This window comes from Rana temporaria, chromosome 4 (genome assembly GCF_905171775.1).
Source record: "Rana temporaria chromosome 4, aRanTem1.1, whole genome shotgun sequence".
NCBI classification, from domain to species: domain Eukaryota; kingdom Metazoa; phylum Chordata; class Amphibia; order Anura; family Ranidae; genus Rana; species Rana temporaria.
This window is the reverse complement of record NC_053492.1, coordinates 117,617,061-117,641,738: the sequence shown is the minus strand read 5'-3', so window position 1 is coordinate 117,641,738 and position 24,678 is coordinate 117,617,061. Positions and strand designations below refer to the sequence as shown.

The 24,678-nt window shown below is 42.7% G+C and overlaps 1 protein-coding gene across 3 annotated transcripts in view; it reads right to left on the bottom strand.

Annotated features, from left to right (window-relative positions):
* Positions 1–2,362: 2,362 nt before the first annotated feature.
* Positions 2,363–24,678, bottom strand: part of D2HGDH (D-2-hydroxyglutarate dehydrogenase) — a 33,019-nt gene continuing 10,703 nt past the window's right edge. For all 3 annotated transcript variants that reach the window (XM_040348892.1, XM_040348894.1, XM_040348893.1), the window contains exons 3-10: positions 24,453–24,510; positions 21,616–21,755; positions 18,790–18,983; positions 18,533–18,701; positions 16,530–16,673; positions 16,305–16,447; positions 13,717–13,882; positions 2,363–3,013 (exon numbers count right to left, since the gene is read on the bottom strand). In XM_040348892.1, coding sequence (XP_040204826.1) covers positions 2,751–3,013; positions 13,717–13,882; positions 16,305–16,447; positions 16,530–16,673; positions 18,533–18,701; positions 18,790–18,983; positions 21,616–21,755; positions 24,453–24,510 — 1,277 coding nt within the window. In that variant the 3' untranslated portion in view covers positions 2,363–2,750. The remainder of the gene's footprint in view (positions 3,014–13,716; positions 13,883–16,304; positions 16,448–16,529; positions 16,674–18,532; positions 18,702–18,789; positions 18,984–21,615; positions 21,756–24,452; positions 24,511–24,678) is intronic.

Below are 24,678 nucleotides of genomic sequence, written 5' to 3'. Positions count from 1 at the left end.
GACCCCTCATGCTGACACGTTTCAAAGGACTAGCCTTCTTCAGAGGCTCTGAAAAAGGCCAATCCTTCGAAATGCATAAGCCTGAGGGGGTCTCAATCACCAAACCTGGGAGTGGGGGGTCCTGGATGAGACCCCTCATTCTGATGCGTTTTAAGGACTTGCCTTCTTCTTCAGAGACAATTTTGAAAAAAACTATATTTAAATTTTTTTGCTATAATAAATATCCCCCCCCCCCCCAAAAAAAAGTCTTCATCAGTTTAGGCCAATGTATATTCTTCTACATATTTTTGGTAATAAATAAATATCGCAATAAGCGGATATTGATTGGTTTGTGCAAAATTCATAGCATCTGCACACTTCGGGAAAGATTTATGGCATTTTTATAATCGGACACTTTTGACACATTTTTGGGACCATTGACATTTATACAGCGATCAGTGCTATGAATATGCACCGATTACTGTGCAAATGTCACTGGTAGGGAAGGGGTTAACACTAGGAGTTATATATGTGTTCCCTCAGTGTGTTCTAACTGTATGGGGATTAGGACTGACTAGGGGAGGAGACATATCGTTTTTCCTACTTACTAGGAACAAACGATAGGTCTCCTCTCCCCTGACAGGACAGGGATTTGTGTGTTTGCACACACACACAAAAATCCATGTGCTGGCTCTCGTGCACGAGATCGCACGCGGCGATCGAGATCAGGCTCAGGTAAGTATAGGGGGGATCTGGAGGGGAGAGCTGCACTAAGCAGGTTTTTTATATTATATAAGTAAAAAACATTTCAGCCTTTAGAACTACTTTAACCACTTGCTGACGGCCGTACGACTTTGTACGGCCTCAGCGCGGCTCCCAATTTCTAACAGGCCGTGTTTTTACGGCCTCTCCTTTACACGTTCCCCGCGCGCGCTCCCGAGCGCGCGGCGGGGAACTTCTGTACTGGCCGTGTCCCTTGGACACAGCCAGTCACAGATCGCCGTGAACGGCCAATCGGAGCGGCCGTTTCCTAGGCGATCTGTGCGGCCAATGAGAGATGATCTCATATGTTTACATATGAGATCATCTCTCATTCCCGGCTCTCGCAGACAGCGGTGCTGTCAGGGGAGAGAGGAGACGGATCTGTGTCTCTTCTACATAGAGACATAGATCGGTCACCCCCCCCCCCCAGTCACCCCCCCTCCCCCACAGTTAGAACACTAATTAGGGTACACATTTAACCCCTTCCTCACCCCCTAGTGTTAACCCTTCCCTGCCAGTCACATTTATACAGTAATTAGTGCATATTTATAGCACTGATTGCAGTATAAATGTGAATGGCGCCAAAAATGTGTCAAAAGTGTCCGATGTGTCCGCCATAACGGCGCAGTCCCAATAAAAATTGCAGATCGCCGCCATTTCTAGTAAAAAAAAAGCATTTATACAGTAATTAGTGCATATTTATAGCACTGATTGCAGTATAAATGTGAATGGCGCCAAAAATGTGTCAAAAGTGTCCGATGTGTCCGCCATAACGGCGCAGTCCCAATAAAAATCGCAGATCGCCGCCATTTCTAGTAAAAAAAAAGCATTTATACAGTAATTAGTGCATATTTATAGCACTGATTGCAGTATAAATGTGAATGGCGCCAAAAATGTGTCAAAAGTGTCCGATGTGTCCGCCATAACGTCGCAGTCCCAATAAAAATCGCAGATCGCCGCCATTTCTAGTAAAAAAAAAAAATTATACAGTAATTAGTGCATATTTATAGCACTGATTGCAGTATAAATGTGAATGGCGCCAAAAATGTGTCAAAAGTGTCCGATGTGTCCGCCATAACGTCGCAGTCCCAATAAAAATCGCAGATCGCCGCCATTTCTAGTAAAAAAAAAAAAAATAAAAAAATAATAATTCTGTCCCTTATTTTGTAGGCGCTATAACTTTTGCGCAAACCAGTCGCTTATTGCGATTTTTTTTTTTTTTTACTAAAAATATGTAGAATACGTATCGGCCTAGACTGAGGATAAAAAAAAAAACGTAAAAAAAAAAATTGAGCTATTTATTATAGCAACAAAGTAAAAATATTTTATTTTTTTTCAAAATTGTCGCTCTATTTTTGTTTATAGCGCAAAAAATAAAAACCGCAGAGGTGATCAAATACCACCAAAAGAAAGCTCTATTTGTGGGGAAAAAAGGACGTTAATTTTGTTTGGGAGCCACGTCGCACGACCGCGCAATTGTCAGTTAAAGCGACGCAGTGCCGAATCGCAAAAAGTCCTCTGGTCAGGAAGGGGTTTAAGTGCCCAGTAAGGAAGTGGTTAAACACTAACTCAGCTTCCTCTAAACAAAGCTTAATGATACACATTATGAAATTCACAAAACAAAAATGCAAAAAAATATTTATTTTACACAAAATAGTAATATAATCACATTTTCGCTATACATGTCTGATATTTTTTCTTTAGCAGTTAGCATTAGGTTGGCTTTACACTGCTGTGAAATATCAAACAATTAGAAAAGCATTGTGTTTCTGATAATCAGACTTTGTAGGAGTTCACATGTTGAAAACAATTTTTGCATCTAGGTGTTAATCGTTTTCTATAGAAACACACACATACTGCATCTACCCATCGGTCCACAACCAGTTGTTTCTCAGTTAAATTCTGGTGTGACAACTTCCACAGGGAAACATTGCCCATTGCACTAGATCCCCTAACAAATTTACATGAATCACATAAACAGCAGCTGGAAGGTAACAAAAGGACACCTGTCATCTGTCAGTTGTAGGAATGGTCTTGTAAGGGTTCATTATGCCTTTTGGATCCAGCATGTGTTTAATTTTCTGCATTAACTGCACTGCTTCTCTAGATTTGCTGTAATAAATGTGGTCCCTTTTCTTAAATCCCAAACCATGCTCAGCGCTGATACTGCCATTCTGTTGAGAGGTCCATTCATATACAAAGGGCTCCAATGCAGCCAGTATGGTATCACTGTGTGCCTGTGCTGTGATGTTTAAATGCAAGTTCCCATCACCTAAAACATTCAAGACAAAAAAGGGAAATGATTGTTGGGAAAACATCTATATATTTTGCAACCATAATTTCAGAAAAGTTGGGACGCTGTGTAAAATCTACATAAAAACAGAATGCAATGATTTGCAGATCTCATAAACCCATATTTTATTCACAATAGAAACATAAAAATGTTTAAACTGAAAAAATTGTACCATTTTCCTTATCGGTAGGTTGATATTGATAAAATTCTCTGCCCGAGTTGAGGGACCACTATACAGATTTGTGATCTTAACCACTTCCCATCCAGGCCAATTCTGATACTTCGCTCCTACATGTAAAAATACCAATTTTTGTTGCTATAAAATTACATAGAACCCCCAAACAATATATATGTTTTTTTTAGCAAAGAGAATACAATGGCAGTCATTGCAACTTTTTATCCCGCATGGTATTTGCGCAGCAATTTTTCAAACGCATTTTTTTGGAAAAAAAAACGTTTTGTGCTTTAAAAAAAACAAAAACAGTAAAGTTAGCCCATTTTATTTACATAATGTGAAAGATGAAGTTACACCGAGTAAATAGATACCTAACATGTCACACTTCAAAATTGCACACGCTCGTGGAATGGCGCCAAACTTCGGTACTTAGAAATCCCCATAGGCGACGCTTTAATTTTTTTTACTGGTTACATGTTTTGAGTTACAGAGGAGGTCTAGGGCTAGAATTATTGCTCTCGCTCTACCAATCGCGGCGATACCTCACGTGTGGTTTGAACACCGTTTTCATATGTGGGCGGGACTTACGTATGCGTTCGTTTCTGCGTGCGAGCACACGGGGACAGGGGCACTTTAAAAAAAAAATTATTGTTACTTTTACTTCAAATATTTTATATTTTGACACTTAAAAAAAAAAAAAAAAATGTGATCACTTTTATTCCTATTACAAGGAATGTAAATATCCCTTGTAATAGAAATATGACATGACAGGTCCTCTTTACAGTGAGATATGGGGTCAATAAGACCCCACATCTCACCTCTAGGCTGGGAAGCCAAAAAAAAACAAAAACGATCACCACTTCCTAGTCGAATCAGCGCATTTTTTTTTTAATGCAGAGGCCAGGCGTGATATCATAACATCACACCCAGCCTCCGACGATCATAGAGATTCCCACGACAATCTGGTCCACCAGAAATCTCTATGATCAGCATCTGGGGCCGGCGGATCCCTTCACCAACTCACTGACCACACAGGTGAGTCGGTAGAAGAACCAGAGGGCGACGTCCCCTTTCGCCGCCCGTAAGAACAATCAAGCGCCGAAACAGCCGCTATGATCATTCTTATGGTGTAGGGAATCGCCGGCTGAAACCGGCAATATCTGAATGATGCCTGTAGCTGCCCCAATCATTCAGATATACCACCACAAAGCCCAGGACGTATATATACGGCCTGCGGATATGAAGTGGTTAAGAACGACTGACTTCTTTGTTATGGTTGTACGATTTTAATAAACATATTGAAACGGAAAATGTAAAATTTTAAGAAAAAAATAGGTTAATTTTGAAATTGATGGCAACAACACGTCTCAAAAAACTTGAGACAGGACAACACAAAGCTGCCAAAGTAAGTGGTACCAACAAGGAAGAGCTGGAAGAACACTTTGAAACTAATTAGGTTAATTAGCAACAGGTCAGTAACACGATTGGGTATAAAAAGAGCATCTTGGAGGGTAAAAGTGTCTCAAAAGGTAAAGATGGGCAGAGGTCTAAAAATTGTAAAACAATGCACTGCACAGCCACACTTATTTTAAAATGTGACAGTGGCTGTGGGGGACAGGAACCCCACGCGCTTGTCACAGGGGGTGAGAGGGGATACTGCATAGAAAACATATTACACCCTAAATACAAGTGTAACATGTAATATGTTACTAAAGCTGAACCTTAAATGATATCCTTTAGTGGTATGTACTGTAGAAAAAGATCTCCCTGCTGCAGGCTACAGCTGCCGGTTGCGAAGTAGTCCCAATTATTTTAATGAAGTTCTTTGTTTTGTTATAGCTGTTTGATAAGTGCAAAAAAACTGATCCCGACAGAAATTCAGTGAGCGGATACCTTCCTGTGTTCTCTGCCTGTATTGTACTAATCAGTCCTGTATAGATCACTTCTGTTGATTACAGTACACCTATTTTGTTATTGAAACAAAGAGGGGGTATTCTGTAGGCCTAATGTTCTTTTTATTTTAGGGTGGCAACACTGCTCAATATATTACAGTGCTTGAGCACTGTTACCCTAGGACAGGAATTGTGTTACTGGCCAGGAAACAAGTCTTGAAAAAACAACACTAATGCAGCCACCACATCTATAGCGTGGTAAGCTGCAATATTTGACCTATTTGTTCTTGGTTTTAAATACACTTTAAGCCAATATGAGAAATCAGAGTTACTATAAAGGCCCATACACACGGTCAGACTTTTTGACAACAGCGGTCTGACGGACGGGTTTTAATCGGACAATCTGACCATGTGTATGCTCGATCGGACAATTGTTTTCGGTTTTTCAGCGGACAAATGTTCGCTGTGAATGCTCTCAAACTTTCCGGCAACAAATGTCCGATGGCGGATAATCCGATCGTGTGTACTAAAATGCAAAGTACAAACACGCATGCTCAGAACCAATGCTAAAGATCAGACAACAATAGCAGAAGTTGCCCAAAGGGTGGCGGTAAAGAGCTGAAAAACCACGTGATTTGGTGAAAGTTGGCTGAAAATGTTCTGCCGTGTGTATTGCAGAACAAATCACGGCCAATGCCCATTCGGACAAAAATCCACGGAAAAGTCAGATGGAAGTCCGATCGTGTGTATGAGGCTTTAGTGCAGTGGCCTAAAGAGAAGACCAGCTGAGTGGTTCCCATCAGGTCACATAATGAGGCCCTCAGAAAGAACCAGGAGGAGATGTAGATACAATTAGCTAGATTCACATAGATGGCTGCAACTTTAAGGCGGCGTAGCTTAAGGCATTTAAGCTACGCCGCCGTAAGTTAGCGAGGCAAGTACATGATTCTCAAAGTACTTGCCTGCTAAGTTACGGCGGCGTAGCCTAAAGCGGGTGGGCGTAAGGGCGCCTAATTCAAATTTAGCTGAGGGGGCGTGTTTTATGCTAATGGAGCTTGACCTGACGTTTTTGAAGTTTTTTTTTTCAACTGCGCATGCTCCGTGCGCCTACATTTCCCAGTGTGCATTGCGGCTACGTCCGCCGCACGGGCCTATTGATTTTGACGTGGACGTAAACGACGTAAATCCCTATTCACGGACGACTTACGCAAACGACCTAAAATTTTCGAAGCGGGACCGGCGGCCATACTTTAACATTGGCTACGCCACCTAGGGGGCATCTTTAACTTTAGGCGGCCTATCTCTTACGTAAACGGCGTAAATGTACTGCGGCGGCCGGGCGTACGTTTGTGAATAGGCGTATCTACAGATTTAAAATATTCTACGCCGACCGCAATGGAAGCGCCACCTAGCGGCCAGCCGAAATATTGCAACCTAAGATAGGACGGCGCAAGCCGTCGTATCTTAGATATGTTTAAGCGTATCTCTGTTTGAGGATACACTTTAACGTAAGTCGTCGCAGATTCTGAGTTAGGTCGGCGTATCTACTGATACACCGACCTAACTCTAGCTAAATGTTTTCTAAGATGATGGTGGTTTAAATACAATGAGAGGGGGTTAGAACTTTGTGAGACGCATGAAATAAAAAAACTTTATGGAGGACAGCAAGATCTAAACAAAGGCTATAACACTTAAAATCCAAGCTGCAAAAGATAATTTTAGGAATGCTGCTGGTGAAAGATATTATGGTTCTATTCAGGGATACACAGTTCAATCCACTGACTGAACAGCTATTCCTTGAGTGTATTTAGCCAGTGCAATTGTTGCTACTAGAAATACAAATATGTACTTTTTACAGAAAGCCGTTGTCCTGTTTAATTCAAGGCCCCATTATGGTAACATTTTAATAAAAATGGAAACTTTGCTGAGTTTTCTAATTCCATCTTTGTTTGTACTGATTTTTTCATCATATGCTGAAATACTTGTAAACCTTAAGGAAAAACTTGCAAACAGACAGGCTTTTTATTACAGAAGAGACATACTACGAGGGGCGTTCAAGTCAAACCTTTTGAGTTTATATAATAAAAGTAATTACTGCATTTATTTTTCGATATAATCCCCTGCTACATTTATCTACTTAAAAAACAACGTTTAATACCTGGAAAGCTTCGTCATAGAAATATTTGTCAGTACGCCTGAACCATCCTAGGACAGCCTGCTTCACTTCATCATCAGTGCTGAAAGGCTGACCTCCGAGGAACTCTTTGAGGGGGCCAAACAAATAGAAACCACTCAGAGCGAGGACAGGGCTGTAAGGTGGATGTAGCAATACCTCCCAGCCGAGTTGCTGTAATGTGCACATAGTTTGGTGAGCAGTATGAGCTTGTGCATTGTACTGGAGAAGCAGGTCACCCTTAAAGTGGATGTAAACCCAAAAAAATGTATTTTTTTTTTGATGTCACAATGTAGAGAATAAGATTTCCTATCATCTGTGCCCAGTCTTGCCACACAGAGTTAATCCAGCGCTGAGCAATCCTCTTTTTATTGTTCAGTGAAATAAAACGGACTTCCAGAGAAAAAGCAAAGTCCTTGCTTGAGTGACAGGTTATTTACATATCTCGTGCACTAGCTTGCAGACATACACAGCTTTTGTAAAAAGTGCACAATTCACATCCCCCTCCCCTCTCCCCTCCAGCTCTCCCATGATTGGCTGCCTGTCCTGTGTTTTGATTAAATATTTTCAAAATATGGGGAGATCCACAGTTCAGTGTGAACAGCCATCAGAATATACATAGACAAGTTATTAGAGGAGATATATTTAGTCCAAGCTTAAGTGATCTTCTTATTATTGTTATATTGAAGTGTGTGTGTCTGAGGTCACCTGATCACATATGCAAAATTCCTATATTACCAGGATGTGTTGTGTGGGGGAGGGGTGGATTTCTCACTTTTTATACTTACACCCAGTAAGGCTGAATAAGCTTAGGGCTGGTTCACATCACATGCGATGTCTGTCGAGTGCGATTTAAGCCATACAGATAGTATGGCTGATATCGCACCGCATTTGGACCAAACACGCACAGGACCCTTTTTTTGGTCCGCACCAGAATCGCATAGGTGTTCACACCTATGCAATCCGATTAATGTATTTTTTTTTTTTACAGTAAAAATCCGATTAATGTCTTAACTGTCCGTTTGCAGTGCGAGCGGAAATAGGGGCGTCATTACCATTGTATGACACTCCCCAGCAACTCGCATATGGCAGTGTGAACTGCCGTGCGAGTCAGGTGCGATGTGTGAACCCACAGTGGGTTCACAGGGTTCCCGAATCGCACCAGTGTGAACCCAGCCTCAAAGCATACAGCCTACAAATGTCACCTGACTGCTACCACCAAGGCTGGGTTCACACTGGTGCAATTCGGGAACCCTGCAAATCCACTGTGGGTTCCCACATCGCACCCGACTCGCACGGAAGTTCACACTGCCATATGCAAACTGCTGGGGAGTGTCATACAATGGTAATGACACCCCCATTTCAGCTCGCATATCGCACTGCGAACTGACAGGACATAAATCAGATTGCATAGGTGTTAACATCCATGCGACTTTGGTGAGGACCAAAAAAAAGGATCCTGTGCATGTTTGGTCCTAATGTGATGCGATTTCAGCCATACAGTTTGTATGGCTAAAATTGCATCGCACAGACATCGCATGTGATCTGAACAGCAATGCGGTGCCAATCACAGGAATGCGGAGTGTACAGTGTAGGTAGTACGTGCAGGATGGTGTCAGGCTAGTGGACAGTGTCAGATAATTTTTTTATTTTACAATTTAATATTTTTTTTTCCAAGGTTTTTTGGGACCAGTGGATTTTTTTTATTTTTATAAATTTTTACAATAAAATTGTTTTAATTATTTTTTTACTATTTATTTTTGTACTATTGATGGGAGGGCAGGGTTTTATTTTTTAAATATATTTTTTCACAGTGCTTTTGGGAAAGGGGGTGGGGGGATGGGGTATTGGTTGGTGTAAGTGGGGTAGTGGTTGGTGTCAGTGGACGGTGTCAGTGGGATAGTAGTCGCTGTGAGAGGACGATGTCAGTGGGGTAGTGGTCAGTGTCAGTGGACGATGTCAGTGGGGTAGTGGTCGGTGTCAGTGGATAGTGTCAGTGGGGTAGTGGTCGGTGTCAGTGGGGTAGTGGTCGGTGGACAGTGTCAGTGGGGTAGTGGTCGGTGTCAGTGGACAGTGTCAGTGGGGTAGTGGTCGGTGTCAGTGGACAGTGTCAGTGGGGTAGTGGTCGGTGTCAGTGGACAGTGTCAGTGGGGTAGTGGTCGGTGTCAGTGGACGGTGTCAGTGGGGTAGTGGTCGGTGTCAGTGGACAGTGTCAGTGGGGTAGTGGTCGGTGTCAGTGGACAGTGTCAGTGGGGTAGTGGTCGGTGTCAGTGGGGTAGTAGTCGGTGTCAGTGGACTATGTCAATAGGGTAGTGTCAGTGGGGTAGTGGTCGGTGTCAGTGGACGATGTCAGTGGGGTAGTGGTCGGTGTCAGTGGGGTAGTGGTCGGTGTCAGTGGACAGTGTCAGTGGGGTAGTGGTCGGTGTCAGTGGACGGTGTCAAAAGGGTAGTGTCAGTGGGGTAGTGGTCGGTGTCAGTGGACGGTGTCAGTGGGGTAGTGGTCGGTGTCAGTGGACGGTGTCATTGGGGTAGTGGTCGGTGTCAGTGGACGGTGTCATTGGGGTAGTGGTCGGTGTCAGTGGACAGTGTCAGTGGGGTAGTGGTCGGAGTCAGTGGACAGTGTCAGTGGGGTAGTGGTCGGTGTCAGTGGACAGTGTCAGTGGGGTAGTGGTCGGTGTCAGTGGAGTAGTGGTCGGTGTCAGTGGAGGTGTCAGTGGGGTAGTGGACGGTGTCAGTGGGGTAGTGGTCGATGTCAGTGGACGATGTCAATAGGGTAGTGTCAGTGGGGTAGTGGTCGGTGTCAGTGGTCTTGGGGCTCTGGAACGTGACGGTAGGGGGGGGGGTTGTGGTGCGAGTTGTTTTATTTTTTCAATTTCATTTTTTATTTTTTACAATTTTGGATTTTTTTTTTTTATCAGCCCTGTTGGTGGCATGTCAGGGGTCTAAACAGACTTCTCTGTCTCCCATTTGAGACAGAGAAAGGGACAGAGGACATTCATTCCCCAGTCCTTTTCTATGCACAGAAGATGAATGGAGAGAAGACAGCGTGTCCCCTCCATTCATAAACTGAGCAGAGTAACACACAGGTTACTCTGCTCAGTTGTCACAGGACACACAGCGCTCGGTAACGAACGCTCTCTGTGTCCCATTCAAAAAATAATGGGGCCGGTAATTGGCCCCTTTCTCCGCTCTTCATCCTGACAGATTATCACCTGGGGTGGAGGGCATATCTTCCATCAAAGTTGTTTAGGGGGAGGGGGGGTGCTGCCGCGGGACCCCTATAATCCATGTTGTTCAGCGGGGGGTTGCTGGTGCTGCCGCGGGACCCTGTTTTTTTTAAACCCAGAAATCAAACTTGTTGGGGGGGGGGGGGGGGGGGCGACGCACAAAACATGCACAGAAGCCATGCTTGTTGGGAGGAGAACTATAAAGGGGGCTCTGGAGGAGGCAGATGATCGGGGTCGGGGATGATCTGTGTAGCAGGGACAGCTGTGAACACTGCGATCCCCCATACATGGCTTGAGAGAACGAGAAGCGGCTGATGAAAACCATGCATGGGGGATCGCGGTGTTCACAGCTGTCCCTGCTGCACAGATTATCCCCCGGGTGTCCCTGGACATACACATGTGTGCAGAAGTGACAGGGGGCGTTAGCGCGCTATGCTTCTTCACAGAACGCGCTCAGTCACACATGCACCCCAGTCTCAACAGGCGCGAGGCTCGTCCTCGCAACACTGGCTGGCCGTGGGAGTGTAGTGGTGGGCGAAGGAGTCCTGTGACATCACAACATCACGACTCACCGAGAGCCAGGGAAAAAAACGCCCACAGATTCTGCAATTTTGTGGGGCTTCTGACAGGTGAGGGGGTGACATTTAAAATATATAGATACATGCAGGAGGCATGTATAGCATTATAGATTACAGCAGTATAAATAATTTAAATTTGATGACAGTGGGTTTACATCCACTTTAAGGATCCAACCAGGCCGTTTTTTTCTGCAGACACGTATACACATCACGTAGCACACACAAGTAATATTCACTGTTGATAGTGGCACCACGGAGGAGAAAATCCACATGAATAAAGCCACGTCTGTCCCAGAAAACACTTCCCATCACTTTACCTGCAGATGCAATTGATCGGAAAAAAAATTGTGGTGGCGAGTCCGCATAATTCCACTGCTTTGACCCTCGTTTTGTTTCCGGAGTGAAATGATGTGCCCAGGTTTCATCACATCTTTTAATGAAACGTTTACACCATTCAAATGTCTTACTGCGGCTGAGGGTCTCATCACCGTACCGTGCATGAAGTCTTCAGTAGATATCCGTGGGTTTTACACCTTCATTCACAAGAAACTTCATCACCACACGCTGGTTCCATGCACGCACTAAAAAGGCTGTCTGCGATCTTAATTAACAGTCTCTGGACTGGACTGCGACATGTGCGCCGCCTATCAGTAATAGCACACACTTGCCACTTACTACTGCATGTAGTACAGCCACGCTAGCATTCCTTTTTATACCTATAAAATTAAAAATCACTGGTTGACTTGAAAACCCCTCGTATACCTCTTCTGCAATAAAGGATTCTTACCTGTCAGTTCGCAATCTTCTTCTCAATGTACACAGAGCTTCACATACGCAGCCCAGTGAACACTTTTGGCATCTCCCGGGATGAAAGAACTGTACTGAATGAGTGTCATCTTGGCACAGCCAATCAAGATAGCCTTAGATACTGTACCTGGTAGACAACTGGGTGAAGTTGCCTACATTGACTAGGGAGCTGGCAGACATTGCATAGAAAAAGAGGAGATTTCACTTTAAGAGCATTCATGTTGAACGGCACGCCAACACACCTGCATTGCAGAGTACAGCAATGCACTACCATGCGTTGTTTTGCTGCATTGCTTAAAATGGTGCAAGTATGTGTTCTGGTGTGTTTGTATTCCATTTAATTGAATTGAGTTCCTTAACAGAATGCACCAGAAAATGGAAGTGTGGGCCGTCAGGGACTCCACTATCAGGAGGTATAAATGGTTAATTCTATAATGGTGATCACAAACACTGACAAGCAGGCAGCCCCTCAATGAGTTTAGCTTCAGTTTATATAACAAATGACTAGGAATAATACCAGATGTGCCTTGTTCATTCTACCATTTTCAAATGACTTTCTAGAATCTCATATCAATTCAGAAGGTGGGGAAGGACTTATCTTCTGCAGATGCTGCCTGCTTGTATTACAGAACATACTACAAATGAGAGCCTTACATTTGCCTGCTTTGTATACAACACAGGGTATAATACATTTACAAGCACAAAGCAGCAAAGTAATTACAGAGAAATATATTGGTAATGGTAAATTGTAAACCTAGAAAGATATTGTATAATATAGGAATGCTACTCAAGTACAAAAGACACTGTTAAAGTGGAGTTCCACCCATAAATATAACATTACATCAGTAGTTTTAAAAAAATGTCATTAGTCCTTTAAGAAAAAAATATTTTTTTTTAGATGCCTTCAAAGTGTTGTTGCTAGGCAGAATAGTTAATCTTCCCACTTCCTGCACCTAGGTGCTTAAGCTTCCTAACCTACACCGCACAGACTCCTGGGAATGTAGAGGGTGTAACTTTCCAGGAGTCTGTGCACTCCCCAGTCTCGAAGAATCATGTGACTTGGACAGTACAGGTGCTGAAACCTGATCTGAAACCTATTACACTGCTTGTGCAGCACTGAGCATGTGCGAGATCTGCAAGGCTGAAATCCAGGAAGTCATACAGTCTGGCTTCATGATGCCCACACTTAAGATGGCCCCAGTCAATTTCTATTTTATAAAGTGTCTAAATGCTGTAACAACCTAACAAAACAGACCTTAGTTTACAGACTAACTTTACTAGAATACATTAAGCTTGTGTATTACAGGGGTATTTATATTTAAAAAGTGAAATTGTGGCCGGAACTCCGCTTTAAAGTGGAGTTTCCATCCCAAAAATATTTTTTCATTACTGTGCTCATTAGACCTAAAAAAGAAAAAAAAAATGTTTTACTCATCTGGAAATGCCTGTTGCTATGCAGTCCCACGAAATCTGCCTTTGGATCCACCTAGGATTCTGACATCATCTCCCTCTAGTGCTCCTGGGAAATGTGTGTCATCATTTCCCAGGAAGCAGTGCGCTACCCAATTATCACTCCCCATCCAAGATTTCCAGGAAGTAAGTGCTTGTGAGCTTCACAATGCCCACAAGCAAAATGACAACGGTGTGGACATAGTTTTATAAGCTATCTTTTTTTAATAACTATGCGGAGCGGCGGCGGATTGTAAAATAGTAAGTGACCGGATTTATATTATAAAAACGCATGATGAAAGGACATACATTCAAAAAATGCTAATTGTGGTTGGAACTTCTACAATAAAAAAAATAAGAAAAACTTCACTATCCTCTTACCTAAATGGCCATAACCAACCACAGATTCAGCAGAGGATCCCAAACGAGCCTTTGTTTCTTCAACCAGGGTATAGAGTTTCTCTACAGGAATGGATAAGTCATATTTGTAGACGTAACCATCATGTGCCAGAGCCTCTGTGATGCGCTCCCGAAGAGACCAGAGGGACTAAGTGGCAAAATACAAATGGTAAATTATACAATTAAGATGTGCTAAAAGGAAAACCCCACTTCAATAAAATCTCATAACAATACTTGCAAAAGAAAATTGTAATATTAAAAGTATAACTAGAGGCAAACCTTGTTTTATTTTTGGATAGTGAGGAGAGGGATTAGAACGCTTGTCAGTTTTTATTGCTGTATGTGTTTAGGTGATTCACCCTCTATTTGTCACATTTACCATTATCAATGAAAGTAAAAGAAAATCCCAAATTTTGGGTCACCCCCAGAAAAGTAATAAAGAGAGGTAATCTTCCTATGGGTTAAATAGTTCTGGAGATCTGGGAGCCCTAATGAATTCCCTTAATTTGCAGGGGCTTCCCCTCACTTCCTGTTTGGCTATGGGACAGGAAGTGAAGGGAAATCTCTGCAACAAGTCACAGATGGCGAAATAAAATCTGACAGGGGTTATAACCCTCCCTTATGCCATACAAAATGAAAAAAAAAAATGCCATTAGTTCTACTTTAAATATTTAGGACCAGATCAATTATACCGTATAGTATTTTGAGAATATCTTTTTTAGGGGTTTTCTGTCAGTTATAAAATTATATGAATATCAGCTTATTTTTATAAGCTTTTTATTGAAAATTAAAGTAGAGTTTGCATGAAACTTCAAGCTTTGCAGGATTCCACAAAAACACTAAGTAATGTCATCCTGGCCTAGTTGAAAGGACTGGAAGATGAGTGTAAGGGCCCTTTCACATGGACGTGTCCGTGTACAGGCTCCGCATTGCTCAGCGGGGATCGCTCTGTCGATCCCCGCTGAGCAGGCAGATGACAGGTCTGTCTCTGCACACTGTGCAGGGACCAACCTGTCAGAGCGCCGCTCTCCTCTATGGGGGAATCGGATGAAGACGGACCGTAGAGTCAGTTTTCATCCTATCCGATCCGCCAGACGGATGGAAAATAGGGTTTCCATCCGTCACACTTTAGCGGATTGGAGTGGGTCAGATGTCAGCGACATGTCACCGCTGACATCCGTCGCTCCGTGCACGGAGCGTCTGTTCAGCTCCGTCTAAAAACTGACAGGCGGACTGAACGGTCTGCCCGTGTGAAAGGGGCCTTAGTGGAGTATTTTGGCCCAGATTTTTCTGTCACTTTAAATAGTTTGTTTGGGCCATTTACGAAGAGATACAGCTGTGGTCAGCACTGTATCATACTGTGTGTAGAATCAGATACACACAGTATGCAGCACTGTGCTCCAGCAGCATCTAGTAAGACTTCCTGTCTGCTGCAACAAAATCGAGTCGGGCAGAGCTCTTCTCAGAAACTCAAAGGAAGCCTTGTATTTGTATCCATGAATACAAATCTTCATCTCATTGGCTGAGGTGGAGAAATGGGCGAATGATGTCACAGTCTCCACCTGTACAACTTTTCAATGCAGGGTTGCCCTGTCCTCTTCCTGCTGCTGAACTTTTGTTGCTGTGGGGGTTAACAGCTTTGGGTCTCCAGGCTTAGCTGCACTAAAAATTATCCAATGGAGATACACCCCATATTGCCTTTACTGAATTTTGTGACTAATCAGACTCTCCCCTATTCACAGATTGTATTACAGACAGTGTAGTCTGTGGATTATAGGTCAGGAGAGGGCATATGCCCCTTGAATTATCTTTAGTGTGGCTGAGCCTGGAGACCCAAAGTGCCAAAAGTTTAACAGCAGGAAGAGGACAGGGCAGCACTACAGTGAAAATTTCTATAGAATCTCTGCGCTAATAAACACAAAACCTACCCACAATGTGTGAAACTGTTATAAATCACAACCCAGCATTAAATAAAATGTAAAACGGAAAACTGCCAACATAAATACCCCCATACAGATATTAATAATAATATAAAACTATACAAGTAAAGTGCTTTACATGTTATAAATGCTTACGAAAGAAGAAGAAAGAAAGAAAGAAAGAAAGAAAGAAAGAAAGAAAGAAAGAAAGAAAGAAAGAAAGAAAGAAAGAAAGAAAGAAAGAAAGAAAGAAAGAAAGAAAGAAAGAAAGAAAGAAAGAGAAAAAGAAAAAGAAAGAAAGAAAAAGAAAAAGAAAGAAAGAAAAAGAAAAAGAAAGAAAGAAAGAAAGAAAGAAAGGAGGAGCCTATTCTGTTATGTCTGAATGTAATTTTACGACTTTCTTTTAAAATGCAAAGATTTAAAGTGAAACCGCAATAAATACGACTGCCGAAACTCTATTGGCTTTCAGTCAACCTAGAAGACTAGCAGTATCTGGTGGTGAAGAGAAAAAACTACAGAAATAGTTCCAGTTTGAAGGTGAGTTTTGCAGCATCGGATATCTCTTTATATTTTTTATGTTAAATGGGCTATACATTTTTAGCTGGAGTTCTCAAAACAAAATGAAGAAGCACTTATAGTTAAAGGACATACCGCTATTTTACCATGGTCTGTAGCCACTGTGCCAGAAGTCACACACCCCAAATCCAGAGCCTTCTCTAAAAATGCATTAAGTTTCTCTTCATCATGCTTTGCACAAGATCCAGATGTTTCCACCAAAACATAGAATGCATTCTCTGCAGTTAAAGGATATTATCAGGGTGATTATCAGATCGGCAATTACTTGTAATCAATATATAAATTAGTGTCAAGAATTACCTGACAGAGGGTTAGTGAGGTTCAAATGAGTTTCCACAAGCCTCATGCATTCAGAGTCCAGAAATTCACAGGCAGAAAGGATTTCCCCAAGTTCATCTCTGCACATGGTGAAGATCTGCAGCACTTTGTTGAAATTCTCACATCCTGCCACATATGAAAAAAAATCTATTTTGAAAGCCCTCATTTCGCATTATTGTAAAGATTAAAATGTCCTCAGAAAAGTCAGGTCATGATGTATTGAGACCAGAGACTATTTTCTCAGAAAATAGGTGCAGGAACTCAACCACGACCCTGTTCAGATTTCACAAACAGTAGAAGGGTCTTAAAGGGGCATTAAATACCAGAATTGCATTACATACAGAGTGCAGAGTTCAGGGGGGTTACACACAGAGTGCAGAGCTGTCACTTGTAAACACAGAATCCAGACTTCTATGTTCACAAGTGAGCAGGCATCAAAGGGTCTGAGCCAAAGGTGGTGGAACTAAGTTCCCCCAAGTTCCCCCTGAAAAAATTTGATTAAAATCTTCTCTGAGGCTAAATCTTGCCACAGATAGATAGAAATTCAGCTGGTTATGCAGGGGCCAGCCTAATTTCAATCCATCAATGGCTATTTATGTAAAAGTAGATCCAACGATCAATTTCTGTCGAATGGGAATGTTGGAAAACATAGTGATAAGCTGCTGATCAGTGTATTCTGACGTCAGAGGATTCCCTGCTGAATAAAAAAAACGATGGCACGGCAGGGAGGATTCCTTCACCCACCTCTAGGTGTGGATGGGACAATCCATTTTTTTTTTTTTTTTTTTCTTCCGTTTAGCCAATGAAAAAATGATTACTCTTTGGACAGCTTTAGTTTTAGTCTTTTTACACTTTTCTTTTTTTACAAAGCTCCAGCAGTAGGAAAATGTTACATTTCTAACAAACAGGATCTGGGAGAGAGCCTTCAAAAGCCGATATCTGTATCTGCAGATATCAGAGACTGAACAGCCCACTGGCCTCTATATCTTGTGTGGACACCACTGACAAGGGGCCAGATTCACGTAGCGGATTGTAATTTTAGTCCGGCGTAGCGTATCGTATCAACGATACGCCGCCGCAACTTTGAGAGGCAAGTGCTGTATTCACAAAGCACTTGCCTCTAAAGTTACGGCGGCGTAGCGTAAATCTGCCGGCGTAAGGGCGCGGAATTCAAATGTTAAAGATGTGGGCGTGTTTTATGGTAATTTTACTTGACCCAACGTAAATGACGTTTTTTCTGAAAGGCGCATGCGCCGTCCGTGGGGGTATCCCAGTACGCATGCTCGAAATTAACCCGCAACAAGCCAATGCTTACGACGTGAACGTCATTCTACGCAAAGCCCTATTCGTGAACGACTTACGCAAACAACGTAAAATTTTCTAAATTCAACGCGGGAACGATGTCCATACTTAACATAGGATATGCCTCATATAGCAGGGGTAACTATACGCCGAAAAAAGCCTTACGGAAACGATGTAAAAAAATGCGCCGGCCGGACGTACGTTCGTGGATCGCTGTATCTAGCTAATTTGCATACTCGCCAGCATAACTACTTTGTGGATCTGGCCCAAGATCTCTGTACCTGTGTTTCCAGCTCCTTCCACAAACCAAGTGTTAAAATTCTCTATTGTCTATTTATTTTTAATGATGTAGAATAGGTGTGCTAAGGATTTAAAACTAAGTACTTCTGACAAAGAGATCTTACTACTGTGAGATAACCAGCAAATCATTTGTCCAACCGAAATCAAGCAAATATTGAAAATCAGTTTTAGATAGTATTAGCTTTTAAATGTTTACTAATGCAGCCATGTTTCTTTCTTTCTTTTTGCAGATAAATAATTGTTATATATAATATAGCAATTTGTGTGAAACAGGAACGAAACTGAACTTTACATTATGTTAAACAAAATAATAAAATTACTTGCTTCTATATTTTTTAATGATATATTTTTAATGTTCACAAAAATGCCAGAACACCCCTTACCCAGAAAGGCTACATTGACAGTGCTGGGTTTGCGTGGACACAGTATAGAGATTGCAGTTATGATACCAAGAGTTCCTTCAGAGCCAATGAACAGCTGCTTCAGGTCATAGCCTGTGTTGTCTTTGCGCAGAGAATTCAGACAGTTTAGAACAGACCCATCAGGAAGTACCTGATAAAAGGGGAAAAAAAAAAGTACAAAAACAGTACAGAAACCTCTGTATACACAAAGACAAAATGTGATAAAAAAAATCTCTCACTGCTTCCAGTCCTAAAACTGTCCCACGTAGAGAACCATATCGGAGAAGCCTCAGGCCTCCAGCATTTGTAGCTAGGTTGCCTCCAATGTGACAGCTTCCTTTTGCACCAAGATCTAATGGCATGATATATCCTCGCTCTCCCAGATATTGGTTCAGAGATTCCAAAATGCAGCCAGCCTGGCAAACCAAGGCCCCTGTAATTCACAAAAGCACAATTAAACAAAAACCTGTCAAAAGAAATATGTGCAATGCAATGCTGCACTGCTCTCATTCTGATGCCCCATTTTTTTTTTAAAGCGGAGCTTCACCCTAAAGTGGAACTCCCGCTGATCGGAAACCCTCCCCCCTCCGGTGTCACATTTGACACCTTTCAGGGGGGAGGGGGGTGCAGATACCTGTCTATAGACAGGTATTTGCACCCACTTCCGGCCACACAGTCTCGGGCAGACTGCGAGCATGACGTCACCTCCCGTCGTCCCCCCTGTTGTGTTCTGGGAACACTCGGCTCCCAGTACACAGCGGGAGCCAATCAGCAGGCGTAGCGAGACTCGCGCATGCGCCGTAGGGAACCGGGCAGTGAAGCCGGAGCGCTTCACTTCCTGGTTCCCTCACCGAGGATGGCGGGGGGGGCAGCAGAGTGATGAGCGATCACTTGTCCTCTGCTGTGGACGGCGCTGGACTCCAGGACAGGTAAGTGTCCTAATATTAAAAGTCAGCAGCTACAGTATTTGTAGCTGCTGGCTTTTAATTTTTTTTTTCAGCGGAGCTCCGCTTTAAGTCGTTGACCCAAAACAAGTATGCAGGACTTCTGAACGTTCTGGATGCATGCTTTTTTCTGGGTTGATGACTGAGGATAAGCATGTCGGACAGATAAATAGCTTTTTCAGAAAAATGCCCTTATCATATGTGATCTGTCACAATTCGAATAAGCACAGGTCACCTTTAGAAACTGCTTTTAAAATAAATAATTCATAGGAAGCTGAAGCTATACAATATGCAAGTGTATCATGACTGGTAATTTTTGTTGTACTTGAATATTTGGTTTAAAGCTTTCTGGCAGAAAGGAAATTTTTTTTTTTAAAGACAAAAAAAGTTATAGTAGCCACACACTTTACATTGTGATAGTACCATATCTATATAGCGTATATACTTGAGTATAAGCCGACCCGAATATAAGCCGAGGCACCTAATTTTACCACAAAAAAAATAGGAAAACGTATTGACTCGAGTATAAGCCTAGGGTGTCCATCTCCATGCCTCACTGTGTCCATATGCATGGCTCACTGTGCCCATGACTAGACTGACGTTTAACATGGAGTATATGGAAGGGGTGCCCGGGTTTCAAAAATCGGTACTCCCCAGCTGTAGGTTCCCCAGATTACAAACTTTGCACACTTGTAGAGGAGAAATGGGGCTACATGTGTTCCAAGTTCTGGGTCCAGCGGACCTACGACCGGACAGTACCGGGTCTCCAAAGTCACCGGAGAAATTACCGTTTAACATTGGAGTCTATAGAAGAGGTGCCCGGCTTTGAAAATTTGGTGCTCCCCGGCCGTAGGTCCCCTGACAACAAACTTTGCACACTTGTAGAGGGAATGGGGGGCCACATGTGTGCCAAGTTTGGGGTCCAGGAGACCTACAGCCGGCCGGTACCGGGTCCCCAAAATCTGGGAGATCAGGCGCAAAAAGGTGACTTGAGTATAAGCAGAGGGGGGCATTTTCAGCACAAAAAAAATTGCTGAAAAAAATGTGCTGAAAAACTTGACTTATACTCGAGTATATACTGTACGGTAATGCCCATTAAGTTTACCAACAACTATGTAGTATTATGACGTGTACACACTCCATCGGAGTAAAATAGAACATGGAATTCATCAGAAACTCCGATGGAATTTATCAGAAATTCCAATGGAATTTCTCCAATGGGGCATACACATGGTCGGAATTTCCTATGGAAAAAGTCTGTCTGTCTGTCTTTAGGGCCTGCCTAATAAAATAAAATGAACAGTACAGCAACAAACGTGAGTTCAGACAAACACAGACTTCCACTACTCTAAACCAATTTTAAGAAGGTTCATGTACTAACACAGTGGTTCTCAACCTGGGGGTCGGGACCCCCTCGGGGGTCAAATGAGGATTTACCAGGGGTCACCGAATCCTGGGCTGTTCCTGAAGCCCACACGTCCTTGGAGCCCACCACCAAGGAGTAAGAGAAGGAATAAAAATAGAGAATACATGGAAGGGAGAGGAAAAGGGAGAGGAAAAGGGGGAGGAAGGGAGAGGAAAGGGGGAGGAAGGGAGAGGAAAAGGGGGAGGAAAAGGGGGAGGAAAAGGGGGAGGAAAAGGGGGAGGAAAAGGGAGAGGAAAAGGGAGAGGAAAAGGGAGAGGAAAAGGGAGAGGAAAAGGGAGAGGAAAAGGGAGAGGAAAAGGGGGAGGAAAAGGGGGAGGAAAAGGGGGAGGAAAAGGGGGAGGAAGGGAGAGGAAAAGGGGGAGGAAGAGAGAGGAAAAGGGAGAGAAGGAATAAGAGAAACAACAAGAGAGGGATGGGGAAAAATGGATAGAGAAAGATACAAGGGAAAGAAAGGAGAACAAAGAGAGTGTGGTACATCCTAAAATGTACCATAAGGGGTTTTAACACTGTACGAGTGGGAGGGACTCAGGGAGCGCTAAATGTCTGTGGGTTAGGGGAGCAAATTACTTGTCTTGCCACGCAAAATAATTTTAATGTTAGGGGTCCCCACAACTTGGGAAATTCTATCAAGGGGTCACGGCGCCAGAAGGTTGAGAACCACTGTACTAACACAAAAGAGAAATCCAGTCACTTACCTGAAATATTATCAAAGCTAATCACCTGGTCCATCAATGCTGTTGAAACCAGGATCTCATCAAAGACAGGGACACTGCCACCAACTAAGCCTGTGTTTCCACCTTGGGGAGTCACAGCCAGGCTTCTCCTGTTACAGTACCTGCAGGAACAAGCACAAGATATAACAACCTAAGAGAAGTAGGCCTTGTTCACACAGGCTTACTTAAGCGTACAGCCATGTGAGGGTGTGCAGCCGTGTGTTGCATGCATCCGTGTGCAGGCCGCCCCATGCAGTCTGTTTCCATCTGACTGCCCCATATAGAACAATGGGTTGTGTCCGTGTCTGCTCTTCATAGCAAAGTGGACACGGACCTGTCATCTGCCTGCTCAGCAGGGATCAGCGGAGGAATCCCTCATTGAGCAGGCCGATCTGCTTGGACAGATTCTGCCCCGTGTGAAAGGGGCCTACGACTATTACAAAAGAAGAAAATAATCAAATGCTATAGCAGGTAGGACTGTAAAGGAGTTAAAGGGCAAATGAATAAATATAAATATTGTAGATATGTTTATGTACGCTCTTATCTAAACTTTCAAGCCCTGGGGCTGCACATGTGACATGGCTGGTGTCACATGTGCAGCCCCATGGCAACTGTAGATCTAGATTGAGTTTAGGATGGTGCTGTGTTTGACTGCAAAGGATATGGGGTTTAGTTAAAAAATGTTTTGCTGAAATGACTGTTTACAGGGTATAGAGACATAAAAGTTAACTGATTCCTTTTAAAAATGATTCAAAATAGATTAAATTCAATCATATAATGTGCCTCTAGTTTCACTTTCGTTTTTAAACTGGTTTCATGTTTCATGTTTCTGTGAATTAAAGAGACCCACAGAACAAAAACAAAGAAATCAAGGGCAGTGTTTTGTTTTTAAAATGAATCTGACGGAAAAAGATGACGCTGACCCGACGCCATACTTAACATGCATACGACGGACCTTCGTAAACTAGCCCCTCATATAGCAGGGGCAAGTTTACGCTTACGGAAACGTCGTAAATTCACTGCGTCGTCCGCGCATACGTTCGGGAATCGGCGTAAATAGCTAATTTGCATAGACGATGGGGAAAACGACGAGGCGACACCTAGCGGCGGGAAAAAAAATTGCACCTAAGATCTGACAGCGTAAGAGCCTTACGCCTGTCAGATCTAAGGGATATCTATGCGTAACTGATTCTAAGAATCAGTCGCATAGATACGCCGGTCCAGATTAGGACTTACGACGGCGCAAATGGTGTTGCGCCGTCGTAAGCCTTTTAAGAATCTGGCCCTAGGTGTATATGTATTTTAGGAAAAGGTGCACTTTTAGAAGCGTCAGTTCTGTTTGATTCAGTAGTAAGCCTCTGTTGGCCAATTAGGCTGTGGATGGGCCTTCCATTGAAGTATAGCCACTTGACCTCATGAAGATTTACCCTCCTTCATGACCATGCCATTTTTTGCTGAACGGCACTGCATATTTTAACTGACAATTGTGCAGTCATGCAGTGCTGTACACAAAAAAAATGTATGTCATTTTTTTCCCACAAACAGAGCTTTCCTTTGGTGGTATTTGATCACCTCTGTGTTTTTTATTTTTTGCACTATAAAACCAAAAAAACCCTGACAATATTTTTTTACTTTCTGATATAAAACATATCATTTTTTCATAAATTTAGGCCAATATGTATTCTGCTACATATTTTTGACAATTTTTTTTTCCTAATAAGCAGATATAGATTGGTTTGCACAAAAATTATAGTGTCTACAAAACTATGGTATATATACTGGATTTTTTTTTTTTTACACTAGTAATGGCAGCAATCAGCGACTAATAGCGACTGCGATATTGCGGAGACAATCTGACACTGACACTTTGCGGGAACCAGTGACATTAATACAGTGATCAGTGTTTTTGTGTTTACTGTGTGGTGCTTTTACTAAGAGATGTGCTGCTTTTGTCCCCCCCTGCTTAGCAGGGAAAAAAATCCAGCACACCCCCACTGACAGGACAGAGCTGTCAGAGGCCTTGTTTACATAGGTAGAGCTCTGTTCTGTCTTTCTCCTCACAGATCGGCGGGCGCCAGCGGTCATCCACTGGCCGGCACCAGCTGATCGGCTTGTGTTGTGACCAATTACAGCACAAGTGGCGCGCACGTGCGTGCCCCCTACCCGGAAGCACCGGATCACGTACTAGGTTTGTGATCCGGCAAAGGAGAGCCACTTCAGCCATATAACAATGTTATGTGGTTGGCAAGTGGATATGGAGGCTACAGTGCCTGATGGCGGAGGTTTCTGAGGATTTTCAGCATAATCTGGGCAAAGCCTGACAGTAAAAATCTCATAATAGTAGGGATATATGCAATTATTACCTATTATAAAGTCATGTGGAGAGACGGTTAAAAAAATTAAGCCTGCATTAAAAGTGAATTTATCGTTGAATTTACCCTTTAAATGGGTCATTTCCATATCTTTCAACTTTTTATACCAAATCTTTATTTTACCAATAAATATTTAATACAGGATGCCCCCATGTCTAAAAAGACTGACCCGTGATAGTGACTCCTTTTGTGACTGTATCTCTCTAATTAAAACTCCATACAGCCCATTAGGAGCAGAGGAGGGAGAGAGTGACTACTTCTCCATCTCATTCAACTGCACAATTTTTTTTTTACGACAAAGGAGTTAAAGTTAGCCTAATAAACATTATAAGGAGCCTAGCCAGACATGCATAGTAATTATGAAATATTTATATGCAGCATTTTATAATTTTCATGTCAAATACATGACTGAAGTAAACTTTTTAGGTACAAAGCACAATGACTTACTTCAGAATTTGTGACACTTCTTCTGTATTTCTAGGCTTTAGAAGAACTTTGCTACAACCTGAAGTAAATTAAAAAAAAATAGTAATGCAAGTATAGAAAATAGCGAGTATAGAATATACAGTACATGCAGTGCTCTAATCTAGGGTTTGACAAATTTGCTTGGAATCTAGGAGCCAGCTAAAAAAGTTAGGAGCCAGAAAACGCGCCCCCGTCCCGCCTAGCTCGC